Source organism: Tilletiopsis washingtonensis (genome assembly GCF_003144115.1).
Source record: "Tilletiopsis washingtonensis strain MCA 4186 unplaced genomic scaffold FA09scaffold_23, whole genome shotgun sequence".
NCBI classification, from domain to species: domain Eukaryota; kingdom Fungi; phylum Basidiomycota; class Exobasidiomycetes; order Entylomatales; genus Tilletiopsis; species Tilletiopsis washingtonensis.
In genome coordinates this window covers 97,283-124,054 of record NW_020312020.1, presented here as the reverse complement: position 1 = coordinate 124,054, position 26,772 = coordinate 97,283, and the positions used below count along the sequence as shown (strand labels likewise).

The 26,772-nt window shown below is 68.4% G+C and overlaps 5 protein-coding genes across 5 annotated transcripts; 3 read left to right on the top strand and 2 right to left on the bottom strand.

Annotated features, from left to right (window-relative positions):
- Positions 1-1,163: 1,163 nt before the first annotated feature.
- Positions 1,164-2,287, bottom strand: FA09DRAFT_145876 (hypothetical protein). The gene has a single exon (XM_025739148.1). It carries the CDS (start codon positions 2,121-2,123, stop codon positions 1,266-1,268), a length of 858 nt encoding a protein of 285 aa, XP_025595561.1. The 5' UTR covers positions 2,124-2,287; the 3' UTR covers positions 1,164-1,265.
- A 532-nt stretch (positions 2,288-2,819) lies between these two features.
- FA09DRAFT_301711 (hypothetical protein) lies at positions 2,820-5,880 on the top strand (the record flags this gene model as incomplete). Its single annotated transcript, XM_025740374.1, has 9 exons — positions 2,820-3,737; positions 3,794-4,013; positions 4,073-4,314; positions 4,371-4,499; positions 4,557-4,674; positions 4,729-4,849; positions 4,908-5,136; positions 5,192-5,579; positions 5,639-5,880. The coding sequence occupies 9 exons, from the start codon at positions 2,820-2,822 to the stop codon at positions 5,878-5,880; spliced, it is 2,607 nt and encodes an 868-aa protein (XP_025595560.1).
- Positions 5,881-6,541: 661 nt separating this feature from the next.
- Positions 6,542-9,599, top strand: FA09DRAFT_312293 (sugar hydrolase). Its single transcript, XM_025740690.1, has 7 exons — positions 6,542-6,770; positions 6,824-7,480; positions 7,530-7,588; positions 7,641-8,326; positions 8,379-8,488; positions 8,541-8,712; positions 8,770-9,599. The coding sequence occupies exons 1-7, from the start codon at positions 6,746-6,748 to the stop codon at positions 9,455-9,457; spliced, it is 2,397 nt and encodes a 798-aa protein (XP_025595559.1). The 5' UTR covers positions 6,542-6,745; the 3' UTR covers positions 9,458-9,599.
- Positions 9,600-12,672: 3,073 nt separating this feature from the next.
- On the top strand, positions 12,673-13,557 carry FA09DRAFT_301720 (FYVE-domain-containing protein; the record flags this gene model as incomplete). The annotated part of the gene is made up of 3 exons (XM_025740375.1): positions 12,673-13,209; positions 13,268-13,411; positions 13,471-13,557. The coding sequence occupies 3 exons, from the start codon at positions 12,673-12,675 to the stop codon at positions 13,555-13,557; spliced, it is 768 nt and encodes a 255-aa protein (XP_025595558.1).
- A 94-nt stretch (positions 13,558-13,651) lies between these two features.
- Positions 13,652-25,102, bottom strand: FA09DRAFT_145762 (hypothetical protein). The gene is made up of 6 exons (XM_025739147.1): positions 24,252-25,102; positions 21,729-24,185; positions 19,371-21,671; positions 18,275-19,310; positions 14,158-18,212; positions 13,652-14,101 (listed from the first exon to the last, which is right to left on the bottom strand). Exons 1-6 carry the CDS (start codon positions 24,949-24,951, stop codon positions 13,746-13,748), a joined length of 10,905 nt encoding a protein of 3,634 aa, XP_025595557.1. The 5' UTR covers positions 24,952-25,102; the 3' UTR covers positions 13,652-13,745.
- Positions 25,103-26,772: the final 1,670 nt, after the last annotated feature.

Genomic DNA, 26,772 nt, shown 5'->3' with positions numbered 1-26,772 from the left:
TGCCCGAGCGCTTGCTGCTGCTGCTCACGAGTCGAGTGACGGCATCTTGGACATGCTGGAGTGACGCTCCAGCGCCTCAGAGGTCGAGAGCTCTGGCGGCTGGCGCATATGAGGACCCGCCGCTGCTCCAGGCGAGGGCTCGCGTGGGAACGGCAGATCACTCGAGGTCGCCAGCAAGGGTGCGGCGAAGCTCCTCTTTCACTCCTCTCAAGGCACGGGAGTGCCTTCTTCCCAAGGTGCAGCTCGCCCTTGGTGCTTCCAGCTTCATCTATCTAGCACTCAAAGTTGGCCGCCTTACGTTCTGTGCCTGTTGCCTAGAAGGTGAAGGCAGCATATAGCGCTTGAGCTGCCAGAGCGTCCGAGATCTGATTAGCAGGCGGCCAAGTCGGGCGCAGGGGCTCGTCCGAATCTTTCGAGGTCCCTGCTCTTGCGTGGGAACGTCCGAGCTGCCCAGATATGGGGTGCAGTGCAGCATTCAGCGGATCATCAGCGCGAGACGGCAGCGTTGCGAGGCATGGGAGCATGCTGTCAGGCCCAGCAGACGCCGCGCTGCGGAGGCCAAGCGCGCTCCGACCTCCGCGCAAGCGAGCCGAGCAAGCGGGTCTCAGCGCGGCCTGATGCTGCCGCGCGAGCACCGCATCGCACCGCCTCAGCCGCTGCAGCTGCGGTCCCTTCCTTGCCCATGTCAGGTCGCACGAGCCCTTTCAGAGCGTCTCTGACTGGCTCCTGGGGTCTCGTGCCATGCGCCAGCCGGCCCTGCAGCGTGTCAAGCCCTCCGACGCGGGGAAACGGCCCCAGACGTGCTTGAAAAGCGCATCTCAGACGGCTGCAGCGTCCTTCCCCGCAATCCGAAGGTCGAGCTCAGCAGCAAGTGCGTCGAGAGGCACCTCTGCGCCCGTCTGCCGCACTGCCCCTGCTCGGGACACAAGCAGAGAAGAAGCGTCGCATGAAAGGCCAAGCAAGCAGCTGCAGAACAGCCGGCGCCGATGGGGCCCCTGCGATGTTCCTGAGCGTCTCCTTCCCGCGCCGTGCCGCTGCTCGAGCTCGTTCAGCGCATGCATGAGGGGTGCAGAGACGCCCCAGGGCCTGCACCTGACAACATGTCGAGCAGCTGCCAGTTCGACGGCGAGCAGCGAGAGGGGCAGCGAGGAGAGAGGCCTTGAGTTCGCGGCGCGCAGAGAGGCCGTCGCTCTCGCCGAGCGCCGCGGCACGGGAGCGCAGCTGCTGTGCTGCCAGGCTGCCTTCGCGCCTCGCTGTCTCGCCACCTACGCTAGGCTCCACGCTTCCTTCTCCGCACCCCGCAGCTGCCCTTTCACGTCGTCCCCGCGGCGATACTCGCGCCGCGCCCGTCCCTCACACTTCGTGCGCATCATCTGTCCTGCCGTGCCGTCACCAAGCCGCGCTCCGCAGACCGTGTCTGGCCCCGCGCCGCGCTGACGCTGACTTTTGCCTCGCAGCGAGTGGAGCAGCACCGCACGACACAGCAGCGCCTGCCCCGCCTCGACTGCCGCCGTGCCCGCTGCCAGCGATGGGCCAGCACTACCTCTTCCTCGACCCGTCGTCGGCTGAGCGGCCGGCCTCGGTGCGGGCGCCGCGCCGTCGAGGTGAGTCGCACAGCGAGGGCGAAAAGGCGCAGAGCCGGCACCGCAACGGCGGGCGTGGGGCGCGGGGTGCGCCAGAGATTCGGGCCTGCAGAGGCAAGGCGCGGCAGCGGCATGGGCGGACAGCGGAGCGGCCTTTCTCCAGGCACGGGCGCCGCCGCGCTGATGCCGCTCCGGCGTGGATGCTGCGCTGCTGCTGCTGCACGTCTGGGCCCGCTTTGCATCCTGCCGGCGTCTGCTCGCCGCCTGGCATCCACCTCTTGTCCCAGCTGACGCTCTCTGCTCCTCTCCTCTCACCACCACCCCTCCGCTACTGCCCACCATGGCCGCCGTAGCGAACCCCGCCGACACGCTGGGCCCGCGCGTCTCCACCTCGCGCCGCTCCATCCTCGCCAGCATGGCCGCCGAGCCGGCAGAGGCCTCGCCCGAGCCTGCCAGCCCCGTGTCCAACACGGACGCACTGCTGCGCTCGCGCCGGCCCTCGAGCGCCAACGAGCAGCAGAGTGCGCCCAACGGCGACATGGCGCGCTCCCAGTCGCGCAGCTCGCGCCGCAAGAGCTTCAGCAACAAGGGCCGCGCCGCCGACTCGCCCTCGCCCAACCCGGACGTCAACGGCAGCCAGGCGCTCCGGTGAGTAGAGTGATGTGCGCGCTGGCAGAGGCACGGAGAGCGGCACTTGCGCAGAGAGCTGCCAGCTCTTGTGAGCTGGGTGTGCGATCTTTGTCGCGCTCTCGTGCTACTTGCGCGATGCGCTCGGCGCTTTGCACTCGCAGAGGACCCAGCTGACCCCTCTGCAGCCACCAGCCGTCGAACCTCTCGTCGCGCGAGCGCTCAAACAGCGCGCAGCCCGCGAAGCCCGAGATCGACGAGGACCGCCGCAGCATCTCGTCGCGGCGCAGCTCGCGCGCCATCATCTCGAGCATCATGCGCCGCGGCTCGCGCCAGGGCTCGGATGACGAGGGCGGCAAGGAGGCGCGCTCGCGCTCCGGCAGCACCACGAGCAACCGCCGCAGCATGAGCCAGCGCATGTCGAGCTTCAGCAAGAAGAGCGGCGCCAGCGCAGCCGCGGCCACCAACGGCGCCAATGGCCGCGCCGAGCCGGCCGAGGAGCGCGAGACACCGCCGCCGGTCCCTGCGCTGCCGGCCAGCTCGGATGTGCCCGAGCACCCGCTGCGCTCTGCCGGCTCGAGCCCCACGGTCGACGCCGCACCCGCGCGCATGGCGTCTGTGCCGGCCTCGCCTGCTCACAGCACCTCCTCGGGCCTCTCGGGCGCGCGCTCCGGCCGCCGCACGACGTTCAACAAGAAGGCTGCCGATGGAAGCGTCAAGCCCGTGCGCACTGTGCAGACGGTGGCGCCGCCGCTGCACGTCTCGACGAGCGAAGATCTCGACGCCAGAGAAATCGAGCAGCGGATCCAGCCGCAGCGGCAGAAGAGCAGCGAGACCAACGGCGCTCAGGAGAACACGCAGCAGCAGGGATACCTTGGAGCCGCAGTGGGTGTCGCTGTGGGCGCGGGCGCAGCTGTCGCGGGCGGTGCCGCAGCGCTAGCCGGCAAGGTGCTCGGCGGCTCGGGCGAGCAGGCCAACGGCAAGCCCGAGCGCGACGCGGACTACTCTTCCGAGGACGAGGAGTTCCACGACGCCGAGCTGGCCGACATCGCCGAGCACGACGAGGACGACGGCCCTGCGCATCGCTCGAACCGCGGCCGCGCCAGCAACCACAGCCAGAGCCGCTCGCGCGGACTCAGCGAGTCCACTGCCACGACGCTGGCCGGCGACAGCGAGAGCACGCGCGGCGCGCCCGCGGCTCTGCGCGGCACGGCCGGCGCCAAGCGGCGCAGCGGCTCCGAGCCGGTCGGCGGCGACGAGACGAGCACGCCCGCAGACGCCAAGGCCAAGAAGGAGACGCCCACGCACGTGCGCGAGAAGGCCGCGCGCGTCGCCAAGCTCACGTTTGACGACGTGAAGATGGACGCCGATGAGATGGAGCGCGACATCAAGGAAGCGCGCCGCGCCCTGAACCTGTTCCTGAACTCGCGCATGCTCGAGGCCGAGGAGATCATGAAGAAGTACAGCGACCGCAAGCTGTACTACGCGCTCGGCGACGCGCTCATTGCGGTGATCAAGGGCTTCATGGTGTGTATGCGCGCGCGCACTGCGCCAGACCGCAGCTGACCACTGCCGTCACGCAGACGTTCGAGCCGGAGGACCTGGCCAAGGCCATCTCCTACTGCAAGGATGCGCTGACGATCGCAAACCTGCTGCGCAAGCCCGCCGGCACCGTGGCCAGCTTTGGCCGCTTTGTGCGCGGCTCTGGCGCCAGCACCGGCACGATGGCGTCGATGACCAAGGTGCAGCGCCATGCTGAGCTGGTCTACGCCGAGAGCCTGCTGCTCAAGGCAATCATGGGCAGTGAGTGGACACAGCGCTCTGCCGTTCTCCTTGTGTGCTGACGTCTGTGCGCGGCGCAGTCCTCTACTCGGGCGACTTCTTCGCCTTCGTGTCCGAGGCGCTCAACCTGCGCAACTCGTACGGCATCTACCGCTCGATGTCGAAGTACGTCGAGTGGGCCGACGAGCAGGCGCAGAAGAAGGGCGGCGCCAAGCGCGACGAGGCCGTCGACGAGGACTTCCGCTCGGGCGTGTACCTCGGCAACGGCCTGATCAGCATGATCCTCGGCCTGCTGCCCGGCAAGGTGCTCAAGATCATGGAGGTGAGCGGCGCGTGCGCGTGTCCGCACACCACTGCGCGCTGACAGCGCTCTCGCAGGTCTTCGGCTACACTGGCGACTGCGAGTGGGGCCTCATGACGCTCGCGCGCGCTGGCGAGTGGAGCGACGACAAGAAGGAGCTGCAGCCCGCGATGGACCAGGCCAAGGAGGGTCTGCGCCGCCAGATTGTGAGTTGCACGGAGCTGCCGGCGTGTCGCGCGCGGCTGACATTACTGCGCGCGCAGTGCGACATGGGCATCCTGCTCTACCACCTCGTCATCTCCACGTTCATCCCCGTGTCCGGCACGGACATCGACTTTGCCGACAAGGTGCTGCACTACAACCTGGAGCGCTACCCTCAGGGTGAGTCTTGCGCAGCCTCGCATCGTGTACATCAGGCTGAAGCGTCCTTCGCAGGTGTCTTCTTCCTCTACTTCTCTGGCCGCCTCTATTCCACCGAAGCGCTGGCCGAGAAGGCGATCACGCAGTACCGGGCTGCGCGCGACGTGCAGCGCGAGTACGTGCAGCTCCAGCACATGTGAGTCAGAGGCGCGTGACGAGGGGCGGCACTTCAGGCGCTGACCGACCCTCTGCAGCTGCTACTGGGACATGAGCCTGTGCCACATGAGTCTGGCGCAGTGGAAGGAGGCCTACGACTGCTTCACGATCCTGCTCAAGGAGTCGAACTGGTCGAAGGCCGTGTACACGTACGGCCGCGCCGTGAACCTGGCGCAGACGGGGCAGGACGACCGCGAGGCGGCGGCGCTGTTCCGCAAGGTGCCCGAGGCGATGCAGCGCATTGCCGGCAAGTCGATTCCCATGGAGGTGAGTGGCGCGCAAAGACGCTGCAGCGGGACCTGCCCTGACACTGCTGCGCCAGAAATACTGCGCCCGCAAGGCCAAGAAGTTCATCAGCCAGAAGCGTCTGCTGCTGCCGGCCATCGAGTTCTCCTACATCTACCACTGCCTCACCAACGCGCCGCGCTACGCGCTCGCCGACGAGCAGCTCGTCGAGATCTCGGACGCGCTGGCCGACCTGCGCGCCGTCGAGGACCCGAGCTCGTACCACTCGGGCGCCGACGAGTACTGGGACGACTACTGCCTGGCGCACTTCCTGCGCGGCGTCACGCTGCGCTACATTGCCTACCCCGAGAAGCACGCGCGCGTCGACCCCAAGGAGAGCCCGATTCCGGTCGAGGAGGCGGCCAAGCAGTGCCAGATCAGCCTGCAGAACGTGATCGACGAGGGCGACAAGATCTCGCTGGACCGTGAGTTGTGACTGACGGTCGGCACTGGCGGTCACCCTGCTGATCCCTGCTGCACGCAGACTACCTCGTCTACTTTGCGCACTACGAGCTCGGCCGTCTGTACGCCTGCCAGGGCAAGATCGACCAGGCGCGCACCGAGTTCAACATCATCATGTCGAGCAAGCACCTCGTCGCGCACAAGGGCAAATACTCGATGCAGAACATGTGCATCCTGCGCTCCAGTGAGTGGCGCATGGAGCCCTGGTCTTACACCCTGCTGACCGCTCCCTGCGCAGACGGTGCCCTCGAGACCCTCAAGTAGACGTGTCGATACCTTGGCAGCTCCGTACTGCCTGCCCGCCTGCCTCGCCGCCTCTCTCTCTCCCACATTCGCTCTCTATACGTCTCGTGATGCGCTTCCCCTTCGCTGCTGCGCCCATGTGCGCTGCTTCTATTCATCCTGCTCTCTACGCACGAACCATATCTTACACCGGACGCAGGGAGCGACCCGCACGTCGCGCGCGCCCGTGCGTTTGCCCGCTGCGTATCTTGATCTGCGCGACGCCGTCGGCCAAGCGCATCGCGCCGGACATCTGCGGAATCGCAGCGATTGCCGTGCCGCAGCACGTTGCGCATGGCAGATGGCGGTGCCGGCATACCGGATCGCGGCATCGGCAGCATGTGCATGTGCATCGTCATGTGCCTGTGCCTCGGCGCGGCAGGCACAGAGCTGTCAGAGGGCGCGGCGGCGCGGCATCGGGTGTGCCGAGCCGGCGGCAGCGTCAGCAGATCTGCGCACCGTAGGACGCCGACGCCGCGCCGATGCGCCGTCCGCTGGCCGGATGCGCCGGCAGCCGGCCTGCTGGTTCTGCCGCGGCCGGCGCCGGCAGAAGCTCGGTGCTCCGCCGCAGCGCACGCTGGCCGCCTGCCTGCGCGTTCCCCGCACGCGCGCGTGCCGAGCGGAGCTTGCGCGGCGACCCTGACATCCGCCGTGCGGCGTCACAACGGGCAGCGCACGATGCTCTCCTCTCCTGCCGCCGGCGGCGCCCCGCGCGCCGCCCTCCCCGCACGTTGCCGCGGGGAACAGCTAGGCCGAGAAGATTGCCGAGCAGCGCAGCGAGCGGCGCCCCATATAGAGGGCACCTGGTCGCGCCCCAGCTCGACCGTCCCACAATCCTCTCTCAAGCATGCGTCTCACTGAGGGCGTCTGGTGTGAGTTGCTGCGCCGGGCTGCCGCTGTTCGTCGAGCTGACGCCGCTGCACAGCCGGCCGCGAGGGCGTGCACGTCCACTCGGCCGCCGAGGTCGCACGCGTCACGGAGCTGCCGCAGGGCGGGCTGCGTGCGCTCTGCACGACTCGCCATGTGCGCCATCGCGGCGACACACTCAACAAGCCCACCATCACCGTCGAGCTCACCTCGCCCGCCGCCGGCATCATCGGCGTCTCGGCGCGCCACTTTGCAGGCAAGCCGGCGCTCAGGGAGCCCCGTGCGGTGCTCTTCCCCGACGGCGGCCCGCCCGAGGGCTCGCAGGCCAGCTCGCACATCGACGCCGACTTTGCTCGCCTGACGACGGCCGGAGACGTCGCCAGTGCCACGCTGGCGCGCGCGGCCGACGGCTTTCGCATCGAGTTCAAGGACCGCAGTGGGCGCAGGCTCACTGAGCTGGGCCAGGAGTCGCTGCAGTGGGCGCTGCTCACCAACGCCTCGCCGGCGCTGGCCGAGCGCGAGAATGCGACGACGACGATTGCCGACCCGTACTACCGCGCACCGCAGAGCCAGCGCCGCGGCTACATGGTCGCAAGCCCGACCCTGGCCGTGGGCGAGAAAGTTTACGGCCTGGGCGAGCGCTTCGGGCCGTTTGTCAAGAACGGCCAGACCGTGGAGCTCTCACAGGAGGACGGCGGCACCAGCAGCTCCGTCGGTGAGTCGCAGCGTCACCATGCGCTCAGGCCTGGCTGACATGGCCGCAGCGTACAAGAACATCCCGTTCTACCTCACGAACAAGGGCTACGGCGTGTACATCGACCACGTGCGTCGCTCCCTTTCACGCAGCTCTCACCGTGACTCACACGCCCGCTCAGCTCGACCACGTCTCGATGGAGGTGCAGTCCGACAAGATGACGCGCGTGCAGGCTGCCGTGCCCGGCGAGACGATCCGGCTGTACATCATTGCTGGCGCGACGCCCAAGGAGATCCTGGCGCGCTACACGCTGCTCACCGGCCGGGCGCCGCCGGTGCCCGACTGGTCCTGGGGCCTGTGGCTCTCGACCTCCTTCCTCACGTCGTACGACGAGAAGACGGTGCAGTCGTTCCTCGACGGCATGCGGGAGCGCGACTGCCCCGTCTCGGTGCTGCACTTTGACTGCTTCTGGCAGCGAGCGCACTGCTGGTGCGACTTTCAGTTCGACCCCGACTTCTTTCCGGACCCGCAGGGCTTCCTGGCGCGCATCCACGAGCAGGGCATCAAGGTGTGCGTCTGGATCAATCCGTACATTGCGCAGGAGTCGCGCCTCTTCGAGGAGGGCGATGAGAAGGGCTACTTCATCAAGCGGCGCGACGGCTCGACGTTCCAGAGCAACGACTGGCAGGCGGGCATCGCCACTGTTGACTTCACAAACCCAGAGGCGAGAAAGTGGTACCAGAGCTACCTCGAAGCGCTGATGGACCTCGGCGTCGACTCGTTCAAGACGGACTTCGGCGAGCGCATCGTGTGCGAGGACGTGGTGTTCCATGACGGCTCAAATCCGCGGACGATGCACAATGCCTAGTGGGTCATGCGTGACGGCAGCAACCCAGACGCTGACCGCTGCTCCTTCCAGCACGGGTCTGTACAATGAGGCAGTGTACGACGTTATCGTCCGCAAGCGCGGTGTGGCCGAGGCTTGTCTCTTCGCACGATCAGCCACCGTCGGCGGACAGCGGTTACCAGGTGAGGCCTCGTGCTTGTCTCTCGGAGCGATCTGTTGCTGACAGCTGTGCAGTCCATTGGGGAGGCGACGTCGACACGGAGTGGACTGGCCTCGCAGAGACGCTGCGCGGTGGGCTATCGCTCGGCCTGAGCGGCTTTGCGTACTTCAGCCACGACATTGGCGGCTTCAAGGCCGAGGGTAAGGCGGGCGGCGACCTGGCCAAGACGCCGGCTGCCGCGATCTAGTGAGTGCCTCGAAAGAGCATCTGCCTGCCACTGCTTACGCTGTGGCCTGCTTGCAGCAAGCGCTGGGTGCAATTCGGCCTGCTCTCGTCCCATTCGCGGCTGCACGGCTCTGCGTCGTACCGCGTGCCGTGGCTGATCGACGACGAGGCGTCCCTGGTGGTCTCCAAGTTCACACACCTCAAGCACCGCCTGGTGCCGTACCTGATGGACTCGATGTTCACCGAGATTCCGGAGGGCACGCCGCTGATGCGGCCGCTGTTCCTCGAGTATCCCGAGGACTGGTGCTCGTGGAACGTCGACACGCAGTACTTCCTCGGGCGCGACCTGCTCGTGTGCCCCGTGTTCGACGAGACGCACGTCTCCTACTACCTGCCCGAGGGCAAGTGGACGAACATCCTCGACGGCTCGACGCGCACGGGCCCCAAGTACGTGCGCGACGAGGCACACTCGATGCTCTCGCTGCCGCTGCTGCTGCGGCCCGGCAGCGCGCTGCTCATGGGCCGCAAGGGGCACGCGCTCGACGACGACGTGCGCACGCGCGGCTTCGTCCTCGTCGTCGCAAAGACGACGCTGGCCGACGCAGCCCAGCCCGTGCGGAGCGAGATGCACTTCCGTGATGGCTCGCGCCTGCTGGTCGAGGTGGACGGGCAGGGCCAGGTGCAGGTGCTGGAGCCGAAGGGCTTCAGTGCGCCCGTCGAGGTTGTGCTGCTCGAGGAGGGCCGAGGCCTGGACACTGCGCCATGATGCGGCCAGACGGGCGTGCAATCATAGCACTGCAGCCCATGTTGGCGTGACGCCGCTGAGAGTGTGTTACGGCTGGTGTTGCCTGGTGTGGTACAAAGGGAGGATGCGCCGCTGCGGCGCCCGATGCAGATGTGACAGAGTGATGCTCGCGGTTCGAGGCACGGCGGCACGGCACGACGTCCGTTCGTTCCGCTGCGCGGCGCACGAGCACTTTAGCCGCGCGGCGCTGCGGCCAAAGAACACTTCGCACGGCGCCAGCTGCTGCTCGAGGCTTGCCTCTGCTCCTCTCGCTCCCCTCGACATCGTCCTATTCTCTATTACCCAGCACCAGCCTGCACTGGCCCACACTCAAGCACGCACCTCCTGACACACCTATACCTCGTGGCCCGCGCACCCCTGCGCCCGGCGAGCTGCACCGCCTCACGCACGCGACACTCTTCTGACTTCTGAGACCGCTGCGCTTCCAGCGGTCAGTCGCGCACCATGGCCGAGTGAGTAGGCGCGATGTTCAGGGCTCTGTGAAGATCCGTCGGTAGCCCGGCCGGTCGCCTGGCGAGTCGTGCGTCTGCTGACCCTGCGCCCTGCAGCGGCGAGGACCCGTGGGCCGACCACATTCGCGTCTCGACGCCGCCGCCTCTGCTGCCCGCCGATAAGCCTGTGCTGCCTCTTGAAGGCAGTACAGCTGGCGCAGCAAGCGATGCCGCATCTGTCGCCGCGCCAGATCTGCCGCCAGCATCTTCGTTGCCCGAACGGCCGCTCGACGACAGCGCCGACGCCAGCACGCCCACGGCTTTGACCTTCAGTGCCGGCGACACCGCACTCCCGGCTCCGGAGACCGACGCGCAAGCGTCTGCCACCCACGCAGAGGCTCAAGGAGATGTGCTCGATCCCAGCCCGGTGGCGGAAGAGACAGCAGGCGAGCGGCCAGACGATGAGTACAACGCGGAGGAGGACGATGATGACGAGGAGGCCTTCGTCTATCCTGGAGCTGCCGAGGCCGAGGAGAGCGAGGAGCCTGTCCCTGCTGTCGCAGCGCCCGTCGCAGAAGACGCCGAGACGAGCCGCGGTGCAGACACTGCCCCACTCGAGCCAGCCGCCCCTGCACAGCCAGAGGTGCCGCTGGACCACGCTACGCTCGCATCGCTCTCGACGACTGGGCCGCTCTCGGCGCTTGAGGCGTTCTTCGCCCAGGCCTCTGCCGATGGGCACTCCAGCTTCGTGCTCGCGAATGAGCCAGGGCCCAACTCCGGCCTTGTTCCGCTACATTACGCCGCGCGAGAGGGCAAGGCAGACATCGTCAGGTGGCTGATTGAGGAGGCTGGTGCTTTGGTGGAGCTCGAGGACAAAGAGGGCGAGGTGAGTCGCAGCTGAGTGTCCGTTTGCTGCGTGCCAGCATTGCTCACACGCGTGCACAGACTGCGCTGCACAAAGCGGCTCTCGCCGGCCGCCTGCCTGCTCTCACCTTCCTCCTGTCGCGCGGAGCATCGGCGAACGCCGTCGACTTCGATGGCTGGACGCCGCTGCACAATGCCTGTGCGCGTGGCTACCTCGACATCGTGCGCGTGCTGTGCGAGAACGCCGAAGCGATTGTTGATGCCAAGGGAGGGCGCGGCGAGTGGACGCCGCTTATGAACGCAGCTGCCGGCGGCCACGTCACCGTCGTGCGCTATCTCTGCACCAAGTCGCAGGCCGATCCCTTTGCACGCAACACTGCCGGCGAGACTGCGTACGACATTGCCGCTGCGACGTTCGAGACGTACGTCTGCGAGGTGCTCGAGAAGTACGAGGCCGAACGCTGGGCCGCGCTGCGCCTCTCGCACGCCACCGGCTCCGGCGACGCCCGGCAGACTCGCGCAAGCGCCATCCAGCAGGCGTACAACCCGCTGCGGCTGCACTCGACAGTGCCCGTCATTCTGCACGAGAACCAGCGTCTCGACATGCGACTTTCTACGCTCGCCGTGCACGGCGGCAAGCCGCGCTGGAGCGGCACAAGCGCCGGACGGCCGCACAAGCCAGACAGACGGGCTCCCGGCACGATGCCGCCTGGCCCGCTGTCGACCAGCCGCACGCGCAATGCGCCCATGCGCCGCGAAGACGTCGGCCTGCCGCTTCGCGAGAACCCGTACAAGCTCGTGCTTCCGACTCGGGCCGCCCAGATCGCGGCCGCGAACGCCCGCAGGCATGCCGCGCAAGGTCTCGGCGAGAGCGAGCTCGGCAGCACCCCTACGCCTCAGAGCGTGCTCGACCGGCGCGCCTCGGGATCCTCCTCGCTGGAGCGCGAGATGCCGAACGGAGAGCGATGCCACTTCTGGCTGTCAGACTGGCAGCCGGACCTGACGCACCCGCTCGTCGACGCCCACGACGGCTGGCAATACGCCCAGTCCTTCGACGCGCCCGACGAGCGCTGGAGCGCTGCAGTGCCGCCGCCGCTCGCCCGTCTCCTGGAAGGCCGCGGGCTAGGCTCGAGTGTCACGCGTGCCATCACTGGCGGAGCGCTGCCTGGTCCCGGCCAGACGTCGGTCAACGGCGTTGGCGGCGAGCAAGAGGCTGTGCCTACCGGCTGGGTGCGGCGGCGCCGCTGGGTCCGTGTGATCCGGCGGCGCCTCGACATCGACTTTGGCGACGAGCTCGAGGCTGCCGAGATTGCACAGTACTCTAGTGCGGCCTACGCTGAACCCGGCGCAAGCCTCAAGCCTTCGAGCGTTGTCGCTGCCGAACAAGAGGCCCGAGAAGCAGCCGCCTCTCTCGGCCCGTCCGCCGACTACGTCGCTCGCGCTCGCGCGTTAGCTGGCCTCGGCGCTGCCTCTGGCTCGACGCCCGCAGACGCCATGGGCGAAGGAGCAGACGAGCTGCGGCGCCGCATAGCGCGCCTTGATCTGGCGATCAGCGAGCTGCGTGGCTCTGCATTCAGCGATGCTGATTCGGATCGGCAAAGCCGCGCCGAGGACATGCTGAAAGAGTACACGCTGCAGCTCGGCCAGCTGCGCCAGGCCATCGGCATCGAGGAGGAGGGCAGCGAGGACGAGGACAGCGACGCAGAGGAGTTCATCTACCCCAACTCCTACAAGGATGACGGCCAGTCGGTCATCACGCGCATCGGGCTCAACCAGACCTCGAGCGCTGCTGTGCGTCCCGGCCCGCCCGTCCGCGTCGGCAGCAGCGCGTCTGCCTTTGGCGCGGCAGCCCCTTCAGAGGCCGGCGTCAGCTTTGCAGCCATGCGCAGCGCGGATCTGGCAGCCGCGAGCGAGTTCCGTGTGCCGACGCATGAGGTGCCGAACCGCTTCTCGCAGCCCGTCGGCGCCGCGACGCTGCGCGAGCAGAACCTCGTGCCGACATGGCAGAGCGACGACACTGCGTCGGAGTGCCCAGACTGCCAGCGGCGCTTCACCTTCTTCGTGCGCAAGCACCACTGCCGCCGCTGCGGCCAGATCCGATGCGATCGGTGCTCGTCGCATCGCGTGCACCTCTCCGCTGCGGAGCTCGTCATCGACCCGGCCATGCCAGAAATGCTCATCACAGAGAGCAGTGGCCCGACACGCATCTGCAACGCCTGCAATGCGGACCGGCAGCTGCCGCCCGGCACCGCCGTGCGCTCGTTGCTGTCGCAGCTGCCGAGCAGCCACACCGAGAGCGACTTGCCGTCGTCGATGAGCGACGTCAGCTCCCGCGCCAGCGAGCTCAATGAGTGCCCAGTCTGCAGCACCACTCTGGCCACGCTTGGCGACTCGATCACACAGGAGGAGCATGTCAGGGTGAGTTCGCTTTCGCCCGAGCGCTGCGAAGCTGCATGCTCACAGCCGCTCTTTGCAGGCGTGTCTCGAGACGGGCGGCGGAGGATCGCTGCAGGGCGGACGCTACCTGGTCTACAAGCTGCCGGATACGGGACCCATCGTCGGCAAGGAGTGCGTAATCTGCCTCGAGGACCTGCTGCCCGGCATGATCATCGCCCGTCTGGTACGTCGCACCTCTGCGCCCACCTTCGCTCTGCTGCCGCTTACACGCTGCGCCCTCAGCCCTGCCTCTGCTACTTCCACCGCGCGTGCATCGACTCGTGGTTCAGCCGCGGCAAGGCCTGCCCGACGCACGCTCGCACGTGGTGACCGGCGCCGCAATGCACACGTCGCTCCTCTGATCAATCTGTCTGCATTATGTCGCGTCGAAGTTAGCGGGTAGCAGTGAGAAGGGTCTACAGCGATGGCTTGAGCGTTCGTGAGGAGATGCATGCGCGCAGGCGTTGCGCGGAGAGTCGTTAGATAGGGAAGGGAAAGGAGAGGAGCAGGCGCAGGCTTCAGTCTCTGCTGCCGCGCCGCGAAGAGTCACCGACGGGCGCCGAGGCTGGCTCCGTGCCGGCTGCGGTGTCGCTGCTCGGCGCCGCCTCGTCGGACCGCGGGCCGTCCTGGCCGCTCGAGGGGCCCGACAGGCTGCCGGCCGAGCGGCGCGGCGGCGCCTGCGAGATGAAGCCGAGGCGCGGCAGGATGGCGCAGACGTCTGAGCGCTCGAGCGGCTTGGCGAGCACGGCATCAAAGATACTCCGCGAGGCGTCGAGGCCCGAGTCGCGGTCGAACGATGCCAGCGCGACGATGGGCGTGAGGGAGTTGACGTTGCGCGTCGACTTGACCATGCGCGCGACGTCCTGGCCGTTGACTGAGCGAGCGTCAAGTCAGCTTGCTGCCGCTTTCAGAAGCACGAGAGACACTAACCAATGGGAAGGGACACGTCGACGAACAGCACGGCGTACTTGGTGTCGCCCATGGCCAGGCGCACGGCCTCTGCGCCGTTGCGCACCGAGGTGCACTGGCAGCCGAGCTTAGCGAGGATCGTCTCGAGCATGCGCATGGAGATCGGGTTGTCCTCGGCGATGAGGCAGTGCACTTGCTCCGGCACGGCAGACGTCGACGTGGACGGCGGCTGATGCGGCAGGGTGTCGACGCTGCTACCGAGGCCTGACGGCTCGACGGCGAGCTCGGCCTGGCGGCGCGCCTCTCTCCAGTTGCTCGGCAGCCCAGGACGATCCGGACTGCTCAGCGATGTGGTCCGCAGACGCACCGGCATGGAGCTACGCCGCATTACCCCTGCATCGCTGCTCTCCGCCAGGTGCGAGCGGCGGCGCTCCATGCTTGCGGCGCTGGCAGCCGACGGCGCGACGGGAGGGGTTGACGGCGCCACAGTGCCCGGCAGTTCCGAAGGCATGCGCTTGTGGTGCGCTCTGCTGCTGCTGCCCACGCCTCCCACTCCGGACGGCGACGTTGGTGCCGTCGACCGAGAGGGCACGGAGCTCTGCGAGGAGACCGATGTCGAGGGCGACGGCGGTCCGCCAGGAACTCCGGAGAGACGCCCGCTGCTACCGCCGCCACGCCCGCCGGCCTTGCCTGAGAGGCTACGATGGCGCGCATGAATTAGCGGCTGCTCGAGCGTGTGCGCGAGCGGCGGCATCTGGTCGTTGCGCATCTTGCGGATGACCTCGTCGTTGGCCTGCTTGAGCACCGGCAGGTTCTTGTAGCTGAACGAGCCAAACTCGTCGGTCGCCTGCTGCTCGTGCTTGATGCGCTCGGCGAGGCGGTTGCGCAGCCGCGATGCAGGACGGCTCATATCGATGCGGTGGCGCTTGGAGCCCTCGATGGCCTTGGCGAACTCGCTGCGCGACGAGACCTGCGAGTCGTTGGCGAACTCCTGGTGCACGGCGCCGCGCAGGTCGAAGTAGTCGGTCGACTCGGGGTCGGTAACCTGCGGAACGAACGGACCCTCGCCGTCGGCCACGTTGTTCCAGTCGATGCCCTCGAAGAAGGGATGCTGCTTGATCTCGTCGGCGCCTTGCGTGCCGAGGCGCGTCTTTGGGTCGGTGCACATGAGGCACTCCATGAGGTCGCGCGCCTCGGGCGAGATGTCCATCGCGCCCTCCTCCCAGTCGATGTTGCGCGAGAGGATGTTGTCAAAGACCTTCTCGGGCGCGTCGGCGTGGAACGGCGGATAGCCGTAGAGGAACTCGTACAGGATCACGCCGAGGGCCCACCAGTCGACGGCCATGTCGTCCATGCCAATGCCGAGGATGCTCTCCGGCGCCAGATAGTCGGGCGTGCCCACGAACTTCTTGAGCTGGGCGCCCGAGTTCGAGGGCGCATGCGGCGCAGCGGCGGCGTCGGCAAGGACGCTCGAGCCGAACAGCTGGCCGGGGCTGTCGAGCAACGCAGTCGCAGGCACAGGCACGAGCTTCTGCTTGCCGCCGCCTGGCGCCGACGTCGAGGCGGAGACCGACAGGGCGTGCTCGGAGCTGCTTGACTCGCTGGCGTCTGTCGAGGAGCTTACGAGGCGGCCGCGCTGTGGGCCAGTGTAGAACGTCTGCGCCTGCATCACGCCGGCGAGGCCTGGTGTCACGGGCACGCCGACGGCGGACGAGTCGCGCCACGTCGAGGAAGCGTTGCCCTGCGAGCCAGCGCGACTCATGGGCGTTCCCAGTGAGCCGGCAGAGCTGGGCGCGGGCGAGCCAGCGGTTGAGCCTGTGGGACCAGCCTCGGACTTGTTCTCGCCCTGCACGCTCTGTCGCTGGCCGGATGCGCCGGCGTGCTGGCGCGTCTGGCGCCCGAGCAGTCCGTACTTCGACAGACCGAAGTCCGTGAGCTTGATGTGGCCCTTCTGGTCGATGAGCAGGTTGTCAGGCTTCATGTCGCGATGCACGACGCCCTTCTCGTGAAGCTGCTCGAGGCCAACGACGACCTCGGCGACGAACTGCCGCGCCCAGTCCTCGGGCAGGCCGCCGAGCGCCTTGCAGAGCGAGGCACAGTCGCCGCCGGGCAGGTACTCCATGACGAGGTAGAGGTACTCGGCGCTCTGGAAGGTGAAGAAGAGCTTGACGACGAAGGGCGACTGCGTCTGCGTCATGAGGATCATGCGTTCGGCCTTGACGTTGGTGATCTGGTTCTTCGCGATCATGTCCGACTTCTTGAGCACCTTGATGGCGTAGTAGTCGCCCGTCGTGCGCTTCTTGGCGAGGAACACGGAGCCGAAGGCACCCTTGCTGATCGGCTTGATGATGTCAAAGTCCTTGATCGACGAGGCCGTCGGCCGCGACGAGGGCGCCATGGGCGGCAGGCGCGGCGAGAGCGTCAGGGAGCCGCTGAGGTGAGGGCTGTGGCGGTGCGAGACGGACACGCGGCGGCTCTTGAGGGCGCTCGTGCTCAGCTCCGGTGGCTGGCGCGGCGAGAGCGGCGGAGTGGACAGGAGCGAGCGGTCGGTAGACGCCGCCAGCAGGGATGCGCGGCGCGCCTGGATGGACGAGACGGGAGCCGCGGCCGAGAGGCTGCTGGCCGGCGGCACCGCTTCCTTGCTCCCCGAGCCGGCGCGGCGCATCTCCTTGCTGCTCGCAGCGTCGGGTGCGCCCACAGGCCGGGGCGCCGGCGCGCGCGGGATCGGGATGGGCGACAGATCGGCGGCAGCGGAGCCGCCCATGTGGCTCTCGACGCCGGGAATGTCGTCCTCGTCCTCGACACCATCGCCCCGCCCAGTCGCCGATGGCGCGACTGAGGGAGGGAGAGGCTCGCGCTCGTCGGGCTCCAGAAGAATGCCGGACGTGTCGCCCTCCTCTGGCTCAGACAGCTCCATGGCGGTGGACAGATCGCCGCGCTCCTCCATCTCGCCGGCGTCGTCATCGGCAAGCTCCTCTAGCTCCTCGACGTCCTCCTCGGGCGAGCCAGTCGAGCCACCAGAGGAGCTGGCGGCGGCAAGGGCGGCCTCGACGCGCGCCTCCCACTCTTGGCGCACCGTCTCGACGTAGATGATGGTGTTGAGCATGCGGTTCACCGCGCTGAGCTTGCTGCGCGTCGCCGACTCGATGTCGCCCGCCAGCATCTCGAGTGCAGCGTCTTCGATGACGGGACGCTTCCACGCGCGCACCTGGACAACCTTGCCTTCCGAGTCGGGGGACAAGAGACGCTGGCGCTCGATGGGCTGCTCCGCTGTGTCCTCCTTGACAGCCGGCGTCGAGATGGAGATTGCCACCTTGAGCACCTCGGCGAAGGCCTCGAGGGCGCGGAGATGCTGCTTGCGCACGTTCGCGGCGTGCGGGTGGCGGGGCGAGATGGAGCGGTTGACGGCCTCGAGAGCGGACGGCGGCTCAGAAGAGGGCGGCGGCGTGGTCAGCGCGACGCCTCTGTACTCGGGTGCGTCTGTGTCGGCCGCCTCGTCCAGTCCTTCGACGCTGCGATCGAGACCCTTGACCACGCGGCGCAGCTCGGCCAGCGTCTCGTTGCACTCGCCAATCTCCATCTCGAGGCGGTGCACTTCGTTGCAGATCTCTGAGTGCTTCTCGAAGAACCAGGCCGGCACGTCGCGCTCGCAGATGCGGCAGAGCAGAGCTTCGGTGGAGATTGCGGCGACAGGGCCTGCCACGACTGGCGGCTCGCCGGCATCGGCTGCGACGCGCTGCTGTCCCGGCAGCAGCTCCGCCTCGGGCTCGGGCGTGCTCGTGGGCTTGAAGACCCACATGACGTGCGACGCAGCGCCAGACTGGCGGTCGCGCATGAGCATGCCCTTGCCCTCCATCTCTTGGAAGTAGAGCACTGCGTCGCCGGCCTCGTCCTGCTCTTCAGACTCGACATCGGCGTCGGCGACGACGGAGCGGTCGACCTGCAGGCGGAAGGCCACCTCGACGGTGTGCGCATCGTTCGCCTGCAGCTGCTCCATCGCTTCTGCGAAGGTGGATGCGTCGCCCGGCGCGAGGAAGTCGGCAATGGGCCGGTCGAAGAGCTCGTTCGGATCCGTGCTGCAAGGCATGAGAGTGTGAGTCCAGCTGTGGGAGGAAGAAAGCGGTCCTGCTTGACTCACCCCACGACCGTGCGCCAAGCCGGACTGAGGTACAGCAAGCGCTCGCCGTCGAGGCTCAGCTCCATGAGCACGTTGATGCCCTCCTGTGTCGACTTGCTGGGCTGTGCTTGTGACTCCTCGACTGGCGCGAGCTTGGACCCTGCTGCATCCGCCTCCGCAGCCTCTGCAGCCTGCACCGCGACGAGGCGAGAGCGGTCACCCTCCGAGACCACGCGCCTGCTGCCTTGCGGCTCCAGAGCAGGCGAGCTGGTGCCACTGCTGAGCGCCGACGGCGGCAGCGGCAAGCCGCGTGCGCGCACCGGACTCGGCATGCCCGTCGAGGCCGCCAGGCTGCCCGAGCCGGGCTGGGCAACGTGCTGCTCGTGGTCGCCCATGATGAAGCGGATCGCCTCGCCGCCCTGCAGCTCATCCTCGTCCTCGAAATTCCAGAAGCCCTTCTCGGCCTCCCACCACTCCACGACTCTGCTGAGGCCGGCGACCGCCAGCAGGAGGCGCACGTACCACCCGCGTCCAGGCCACTCGGGCTGCTCGTCCCAGGCGCGGCCGATGGTCTGCACGTGGCTGATCACCTCTGAGCACGCGCCCGAGCGGGCAGCGAGCGCGGAGATGGAGGTGTCGATGACGTCCATCGCCACGCAGACGATGTCCTGCAGCGCTGGAATCCACGGTTCGAACGGCGCGTCCTCGGTGGGCAGCGGTCGCGTGCGTCTGGCGGGCGAGAACTGCGGCGAGTCCGTCATGCCGGTGCCGCCGGGCATGGGCGAGTGCGAGCGCGACGTCGAGCGGGAGCCCGAGACGGAGCGCATCATCTCGCGTGAGCGCGCCCGCGAGATGGCACGGTACGGCAGCACGCGCGGAGGCGCCGACGGAGTGCCGGCGAGCAGCTCGCCGCAAGACGGCGACGGGCCGCCGCTCACAGGACCAGCGGCCGCACGAGCTGGTGGAGGCGACAGCTTATACTCGCCGAGCGTCGAAGTGGTGTCAGCCAGGGCTGATGGGCGGCGCGGTGTAGGTGCCTCCAGCGGCTCGAGCGCAGCTGGTCAAGAGATTGCGGTCAGTTGAGGAGACTCGCGATGCTCAGAGCGCAACGACTCACCCTGCGGCGTCTGATCAGGATCAAAGCTGTCAGACTGCTCGCTCTGCAGCGCAGACGAGGCCGAGCTGCCGAGCATGGAGTGCACGCTGCTGTCGCGCGAGATCTGGGCGAGCTGTGGCCCGCGGCTGTTCGGCTCCGTCGTCATGCTGGCGCTCAGGCCCAGTGCGAGGCTGTCTGCGTTGACGCCGAAGAGCGCGCTGTCCTCCGGCTCCGTGTCCGTGCCGCTCTCGAGCTGCTGCTGCTCCTGGCGGGCTTGCATCGCCTCCTCCACGAAGGAGTTGACCGCCTGCACGATGCGTCGCAGCTCCTTGTCGCAGCTCTCCTTCGACGCTGCCAGACGATGCCGGATGTGCTGCCGGATGGAGTTGATGGTGGTCTCCTTGCTCGAGGCCTGCATGCCGGAATGGCCGGGCCCTTTGCCAGAATCGGACCGCTCGGATTGGCTGCCGTGTGTGCGCTGCTGCACCGTGCCGTCGACAGCGCGTCTGGCGGCCCCGTCGCTTGCAGCGGCCGTGTCCGAGCCTCGCCGCTGCTCCCATGCGTCGGACAGGCGACGCGTGTCTTTCGGCGAGGTGGGCACGTCACTACTGAATGAGCGATCCGATGGACGCCGGCTGTCGACTTGCTGGCCCGACGCAGGCCCAGACGAGCTCGCCGAGGGCCCGCTGTCACGAGCGCTGCTGCCAGCGAGACCCTCAAACGCACCAGCGTCGAACGAGCTGAGGCCCTTGTCGATGTTGAGCGAGAGCTTTGGGCCCTTCCGCTTGCTGCCAAGCTCTGCGCTGTCGTCTGCATGGCCAGAGACCGAAGACGACCGGCTTGCGGCGCGACTCGTGTTGCCAGACACACGCTTGCCGGGCAGAGGCGCCTGCTTGAGGTTCTGCGCCGACGAGGTGGCTCGAAGGGTGTGAATTGAGTTCGACGAGGGCGCCACCGACTGGTGGTTGTTAGTCTGACTGCGGACGTGCGAATTGAAGCCGGCGGCCGTGCCGGCTGCGAAGCCAGCGGCGACTGACGCACTGGGCCGCCGGAGCGAGCCGCTGCGCTGGCCCTCAAAGCCCGCGCTGGATCGCGGCGACGACATCGAGGCTGGTGATCCACCAAAGCCAGACTTGACGGCGCCCCACCAGGCCTCGATCTTGCCGCCCAAATTCTTCCGCCGGCGGCCAGAGGCGCTCGCCTGCGACTGCTGCGAGCCGGTGCTCGTGATGCGAGACGTGATGGGCGAGAGCGAGAGATTGCGCGGCTTGTCAGGGAACAGGCTCGTGCGCCGGATGGGCGGCGCGTAGCTGCTGCTGGCAAAGGGCGCATACTCGTCGAGCCCTTGGCCGAGCTGCGACGACGAGGAGCTCCGCGCGACCTCGTAGCGCTGTCGCTGGTAGCGCGGCGCTTCTGATGGCCGGCGCGGCCGCTCATATTGGCGCAGGTCGGTGCCGAGCGAGGTAGAGAGGCCAGGAGAGCGAGCCTCAGTGATGCCCAGCGCAGCGGACAGGCCGCTGCGAGCGGAGCGATTGAGGATGTCCTCCGAGCGGCGCTGCGGCGCATCGAGCTCGTCGATGTCGCTTGACGCCGTCGCGGACTCAATCGGCTCGACGCTCCGGAGCTTCGGCGAGTCAGCTGCCTCCTCCTGCTCCGAGCGAAGCTTGGCCTCCTTCATCCGGCGGTACTCGTCCAGCCAGTCGACCCACTCGATCTCGCGCGATCCTTCGCCCGCGACAGCGCTGTCGTCGGGCAGATCGTCGCTGTCGGGCACTGGCGAGCTGAGAGGCGATGGAGCAGGAGATGTGCCTCGGCTGCCGGACGCATGCCGAGCTCTCATGAAGCCTTGCGGGCCCAGGAGTCCGAGTGTGGTCTCGCGGCGGAGCAGGCGCATGGGCGGGCTGCTCGAGCCGGCAATGCCGAGCCCTGCCTGCGCGTCGGCAAGGGTCAGGCCCGCAGTGTCCGTCTGCGCGCGCTGTAGCGGCGTGCGCGCGCCGGCACTTGAAGGCGGAGGCGAGAGCGGGTTGCGCGAGGGGGCGCGCCACTTCTGCATCTTCGCATTGCGCGACTGCACGATGATCCGAGCGTACTCGTCGATGCCAGTCGTCGGCTGTCCGCGAGTCGGCATCATTCGGCCGTCGCCAGAGGGCAGCGCGAACGATGCCCGGCCGCGAACGGCCATCGTCTGGCTGCTGCTGGTCGCGCCATCGGCGCCTTGCGAAGAGCCAGGCCGTCTAGGAATGACAGGCGACAGGCTCTTCGGAGGCCGCTGGCGCACTTCTTGCGAACTCGAGATCCACGGCGCAGGGTGTGCAGTGGGATCTGCGTGCGAAGAAGGCATCAGTAGCTGCTGGTTATCTGCCGAGCGCGTGTACGCACCGAATGGTCGTCCAAGGTCTGGCACATCGTACAGGTCCCGCGCCTTGCCTCGATCTGTGCGCGCGAGAGGCTTGCGGCTGACTTGAGGACTGGGCGGCATCGCAAGAAGCGGCGCGAACGCAGAGCCAGTCGCGGCTGAGCGGGGCTCGAGGGCCGAGGAGGTCGTGGCAGGCGATGCGTTTGGCGCGGCAGGCGAGGCTGGCCGACCGGGCCGCGAGCCTGAGATCGGCGAGGTAGGGCTGGTGTTTGACGTGCCCGAGATCGAGACGAGCGTGTGCGAGCGACGGCTGGCCACCGGAGAGTTTCGGCCGGACGTAGCCGTCGAGAGCGGCAACGCAATGTTCGCAGCCGGAATCGGGCTGTTGCTGCGCGTCGCACTGGGCGTGTGCGGCGCGTGGAGGCGCGTGTCACCGCCCGTCGCCGCGCTGCTCATGCCGATGCCCAATCCATGTCGGCCAGCCTCGCCGCTCGTCGAAGGCGTCGTGGCCGAAGACGGCAGAGACGCCAAGGACATGGACATGCGGTTCGAGTCAGCCCGCGTCGAAGACGGCGAGTGCGGCGGCACGTAGAAGTCGGTCGCCAGGCGCACGGATGTCGGCATGCGCTGGAGCCGGATCGCCTCGCCGAGCGGCAGACCGAGGTTGCTGCCACCGCCAGCGCCGATGGAGGAGCTGAAGGACGACGCCGAGCCAGGCACGGGCGAGGTCGCGGCAGCAAGTGTTTGGCTGCGGACACGCGATCGCACATAGCCGTCGGGCGCGCCGAGAGGAGCGTGCGTGGGCGTCACCAGCTGAGCTGCGCCAGGCGCGCTGCCTGGCGTTGCCGCTGAAGTCGCTGGCGAGGCGCGCGCAGACTCTTCTGAGCCAGGTGAGGCCTCGGTGCCGCTGCCGTGTGAGGCAGCGCTGCGCAGAGAGCTGCCCGGTATTTGCATCGAGGGATAGCTGTTCGCCAGAGCACGCGTGTCTGGCATCACGTTGAGCATGTCTGGCCGCCGACCGGGCTGCCGCAAGGACCCAATGGGTGTCGATGGCAGCGAGGCGATGCGCGGCGATGTCGGTCCGCCTGACTGCACCTGTGGCGGTGCGAGTGTCGAGCTGTGCAGCGTCGGCGACGAGGTGATGGCTGCTGCCTGCATGGCGGCAACGAGATCTTGCTGCGTCGACATGGGCGTGCCTGGGATGCTCGAGTCGCCCGCACGGATGGCAGCTACGAGATTCGGATCAACACCATCAGGCCCACCCACTGCTGCGGCCGCGTCGCCCAGAAGCGCACCACCGAGCGACCGCGCACGACGATGCGCGCGGCTGGCCGACGATCCGGCGGCCGAGGACCGCCGTCGCTTGGCAAGGCTGCCGCTCGCGCTCACCGGCGGGCGGCTGCCTTCGCCAGTCTGCAGATGCGGCCGACCTTCCCAGGCGACGGGCGGCGAGAACGCAGACGAGCCAGGAGCTCCGCTCGATGTGGTGGAGACAGAGCCGGACGGAGACGGCAGACCCAGGCCGAGCAGGTTGTCATCGCTGCCGTCGCGCGCAATACGGGCCGACATCGTTCCTCGCTCGCGTGGCAGCGACGAGGAAGCAGAAAGCTCGGCTTCCGTCGGGATGCGCAGCGGCGTGCTGACCTTCCGCGGGATGATCAAAGGCGGGCCCATGACCGAGCCGGGCGGAAGCGCGCTCTTCCGCCGCGCCGCCTTGGAGACGGAGCTCGGCGCAGACGACGTTGTGCTCTCGGGCGAAGTGCCGGCGTCGCCCGAGACCGAGTCAAAGCCAGGCACAGCTGCTCTTGACGGCCCGCCTACCGACCGAGGCAGCGACTGCGGCGTGTGGCCCTCGCCCCACGCCATGAGCTTGGCGCGCGCCGAGCTGGAACGCTCGCGACGCGGCGCACTCGGCGACGTCGAGCGGACACTGCTGCCGCTGCCCTGGAAACGCTCGCTGTGTGCACGAGCACTGTCGAAGCTCTCTGGCGGCGAGACAGGCGGGTCGAGCTCGAGATCGTCGGCCTGCTCCTGCGGCAGCGTCGACGCATACGCCAGAGGGCTGGAGAAGGACGGCGCATTGTCGAATGGCGCTCTGCCCGGCTTGCCGCCGACGGGACTGATGGCGCCCGACGCGGATGGGATCGGGACGCTAAGCGCGCCGCCGGACGACGTGGACATCGCAGCAGGCCCGAGGCTCAGCCGCGCAGCTCGCCGCACCGCCTCGGGCGAGCTGGACGGCACAGGCGTCGGCGAGACAGGCCCCTGCGCATGGCTGAAGCCCGAGCGCGTGCTGCGCGGGGAGAGCAGCGGCTCGTCGGCACGCGAGGTGAACGGGTCGCTGAAGGATGACTGCTGGCGGATCCGAGGCACTGTCATGGGCTGAGGCGGCCCTTGCGGCACTGGCGGATCGTCGAGATCGAAGATGCCGGCAGTGGAGGAGCTGCGTTGCAGCCGCCGGTTGATCGTCAAAGGAGGCCCTGCGGAAATGAACCAGCTGTCAGCAGCGGGCTGGGATGGCGCAGTCAGCCAGATATGACACGCACCGTCTGCCTCTGAGAGGGCCGAGTCTTCGCGCGGCATCTTTGATAGATACGAGTCGGACGAGATGGACGGCTGGCCCGCCGCAGCGACGCCAAGGCCGTGCGGCTGCAGGTTGCCGAAGCTGCCCGCGCCCAGCGACGAGCTGTGCAGCGAGTCTGGCGAGACGGGGTCGGAGGAGCGTGGCCGGCTCAAATGCATGCCAGCCATGTCGACCTCGAGCGCGCGCGTTGTGACGGGCGACGGCGAGCGCAGTGCGTGACGCTGTGCAGCCGACGGCGTAGCATGTGCGACGCGGGCCGGCGAAGCGCTGTGCCGCAGCGTGCCGCGCCGAGGCTCCTCGCTCAGCTCGTCGGCGCTCCAGGGCGTGGCATGCGAGAAGGGCGAGAGCGGCGGCGGCTCGCGGCGCGGACGCAGCGCCGCCGACGCCTCGACCTCGCGCTCGTCCTCGGCGTCGCTGAGACTTCCGCCGTGCGCGCCCGCCGCAGCGCTCTCTAGCGATACAGCCGACGGCGAGTGCCGCAGCGGCGACGAGCGCGCCGGGATGGCGTAGGCTCGCAGCGGCGTGTTTCCTCCGCCGCTGCCGCCGCTGCTGCCGCTGCCTTCGGACACATGCTGCGGCGAGCGGCGCTCACCGGAGGTGGGGTGCTGGCGCAATGGCGCTGCGCCAGGTGCGGAGCCGGACGGCGGCTGGCCCGAGGCCATGGCAGGCCCGCAGCCGCGCGCTGGCGACGGGGCGCGCTCGGGCGACACAAGCGAGGGCGAGAGGCAGGTGCGTGACTTGCGGGTGGCGCGGGTACGGCACAGACGCGCGGCTGAACGGTGCTAGAGCATGCACAGAGGAGCGCGAGCGCGGAGAGGGACGCTGCTGCTGCTGCGGACGCTGGCGCGTGCGACAGCGATGGCTGGGCGTGCGCGAGTGCGGGGTGGACGTGAGAGGTGGTCGAGAGCCAGGATCCGCCAAGAAGAGAGGGACGGCGCCGAGCCTGCGCGCTCGCTGCTGCGGCCTAGGATGCGTGCGGGCAGCGACACCGCACGGAGCGGGATGGAGGTGGACGAGCAGCAGGAGGCTGAAGGCAGCGCTGCGAAGGAGGTGCGGCCGGGGCGAGCGAGGTGCGCGGCGGAGCTGGCTTTGGAGCGGGCCACGCTCGTCGCTGTGTGCGTGCGCGGGCGCGCCTCGGAGCAGCGCACGCACGCTGCGGGCGCACCGCACCCCGACGGTGCTCGCGTCCCGCCTGCGCCTCTTGCTGCAGCCACGCGCAGCGCCGGCCGCAGCCTTTGGCGCCGCAGGAGAAGCCCACGTCCACTTTAGGGCGCATCTCGCATGCCCCTGCGGCTGCCGCGAGAGTGCAGCCCGAGCGCCGCGACCCGCGGCAAGCTCACGCCGCTCGAGAGAGAGAGAGGTCGGCTGTCAGCCACGCTGTGCTGTGCTGTTCGCGGTCCCGCCGCGATGGCCGCCCTGCCGGTCGCACAGCTTTTGGTGCGCTGTGCGGCTGCGGCGGTGTGGGCCGGCAGCACGTCCATTCGGGTGCCGAGAGATGCGCAGAAGCGGCACGGCGTGCAGCGGCAGCGAGCCGTGCGGCGGCGGCGCACCGCACGCACGCCGGCCCGGTGCCGGCACCCGCGGCTAGCGCACCCCGCTTTGCGAGCCCTTGCCTTGGCGTCGCGCTGTGCTGCCCGCTCTCCTTCTGCGAGATGCGCCGCGTGCGCGACGTGGCCGAGGCAGGGAGGTGCGCCGCTTTTGGCCGCGGGGCGACGTGATGTCAACGAGGTGGCCCAGGTCGTCTGACCCCGACAGCTCGTTACCGCAGCACTGCACAGGCACATGGTGAGGCACAGAGAGGCAGGGGCGACAATCGGACCGCAGAGCGGGGGCAAGCCTCGAGGGCGTCGAGTGGGCGGTGCAGCGGCACTCGCAACCTTAATTTCTGGCCTTCCAGGGGCGAGGCCGGGCTGATGGCGCGCCCTGTTTGACGTCGAGGTCGGTGCCGCAGCAGGGCGCGCGGACGGGTCCAGCGCCTCCGCATCGCCCGCGTCGAAGGTGCCATCCCGATGCTGCACCCGATGCCCTCTGAGCACAGCTGGTCTCGTCGTCGTTGGCAGGTCTCGAGCGACAGAGTCATCGCTTTGGCGCGGAAGCAGCTGCACGCTCGAATGCGGAAGCTCGGCAGCTGAGAGAGTCGAGAGTGCACTCGCGGCACCTCCGAGAAGCGGGACTGACACCAAGTGGCGTCTGCACCTCGCCCCTCGGAGCGCACATCCGCCACGCAGCTACTGAGCGAGAAAGCGGAACCGAGCGTGTGCGACATTCCCGGCTCTGCCGTTAGCAACCTTGACGCCATATGGTGACGTGCAGATGCCCAGCACGGCGTCTACCTTTGTGGACCACGACGGCTCCGTGCGCAAGCGCAACGGCTGTCCCGAGGTGCGCCTGCGTCGTGGAGCCGGGGCAGCTGCGAGCGCCCGCAAGCCCCAGCACGTCTCAGACGCAGCGACACACAGCAGGCAGATGGGTGATGAGGGTAC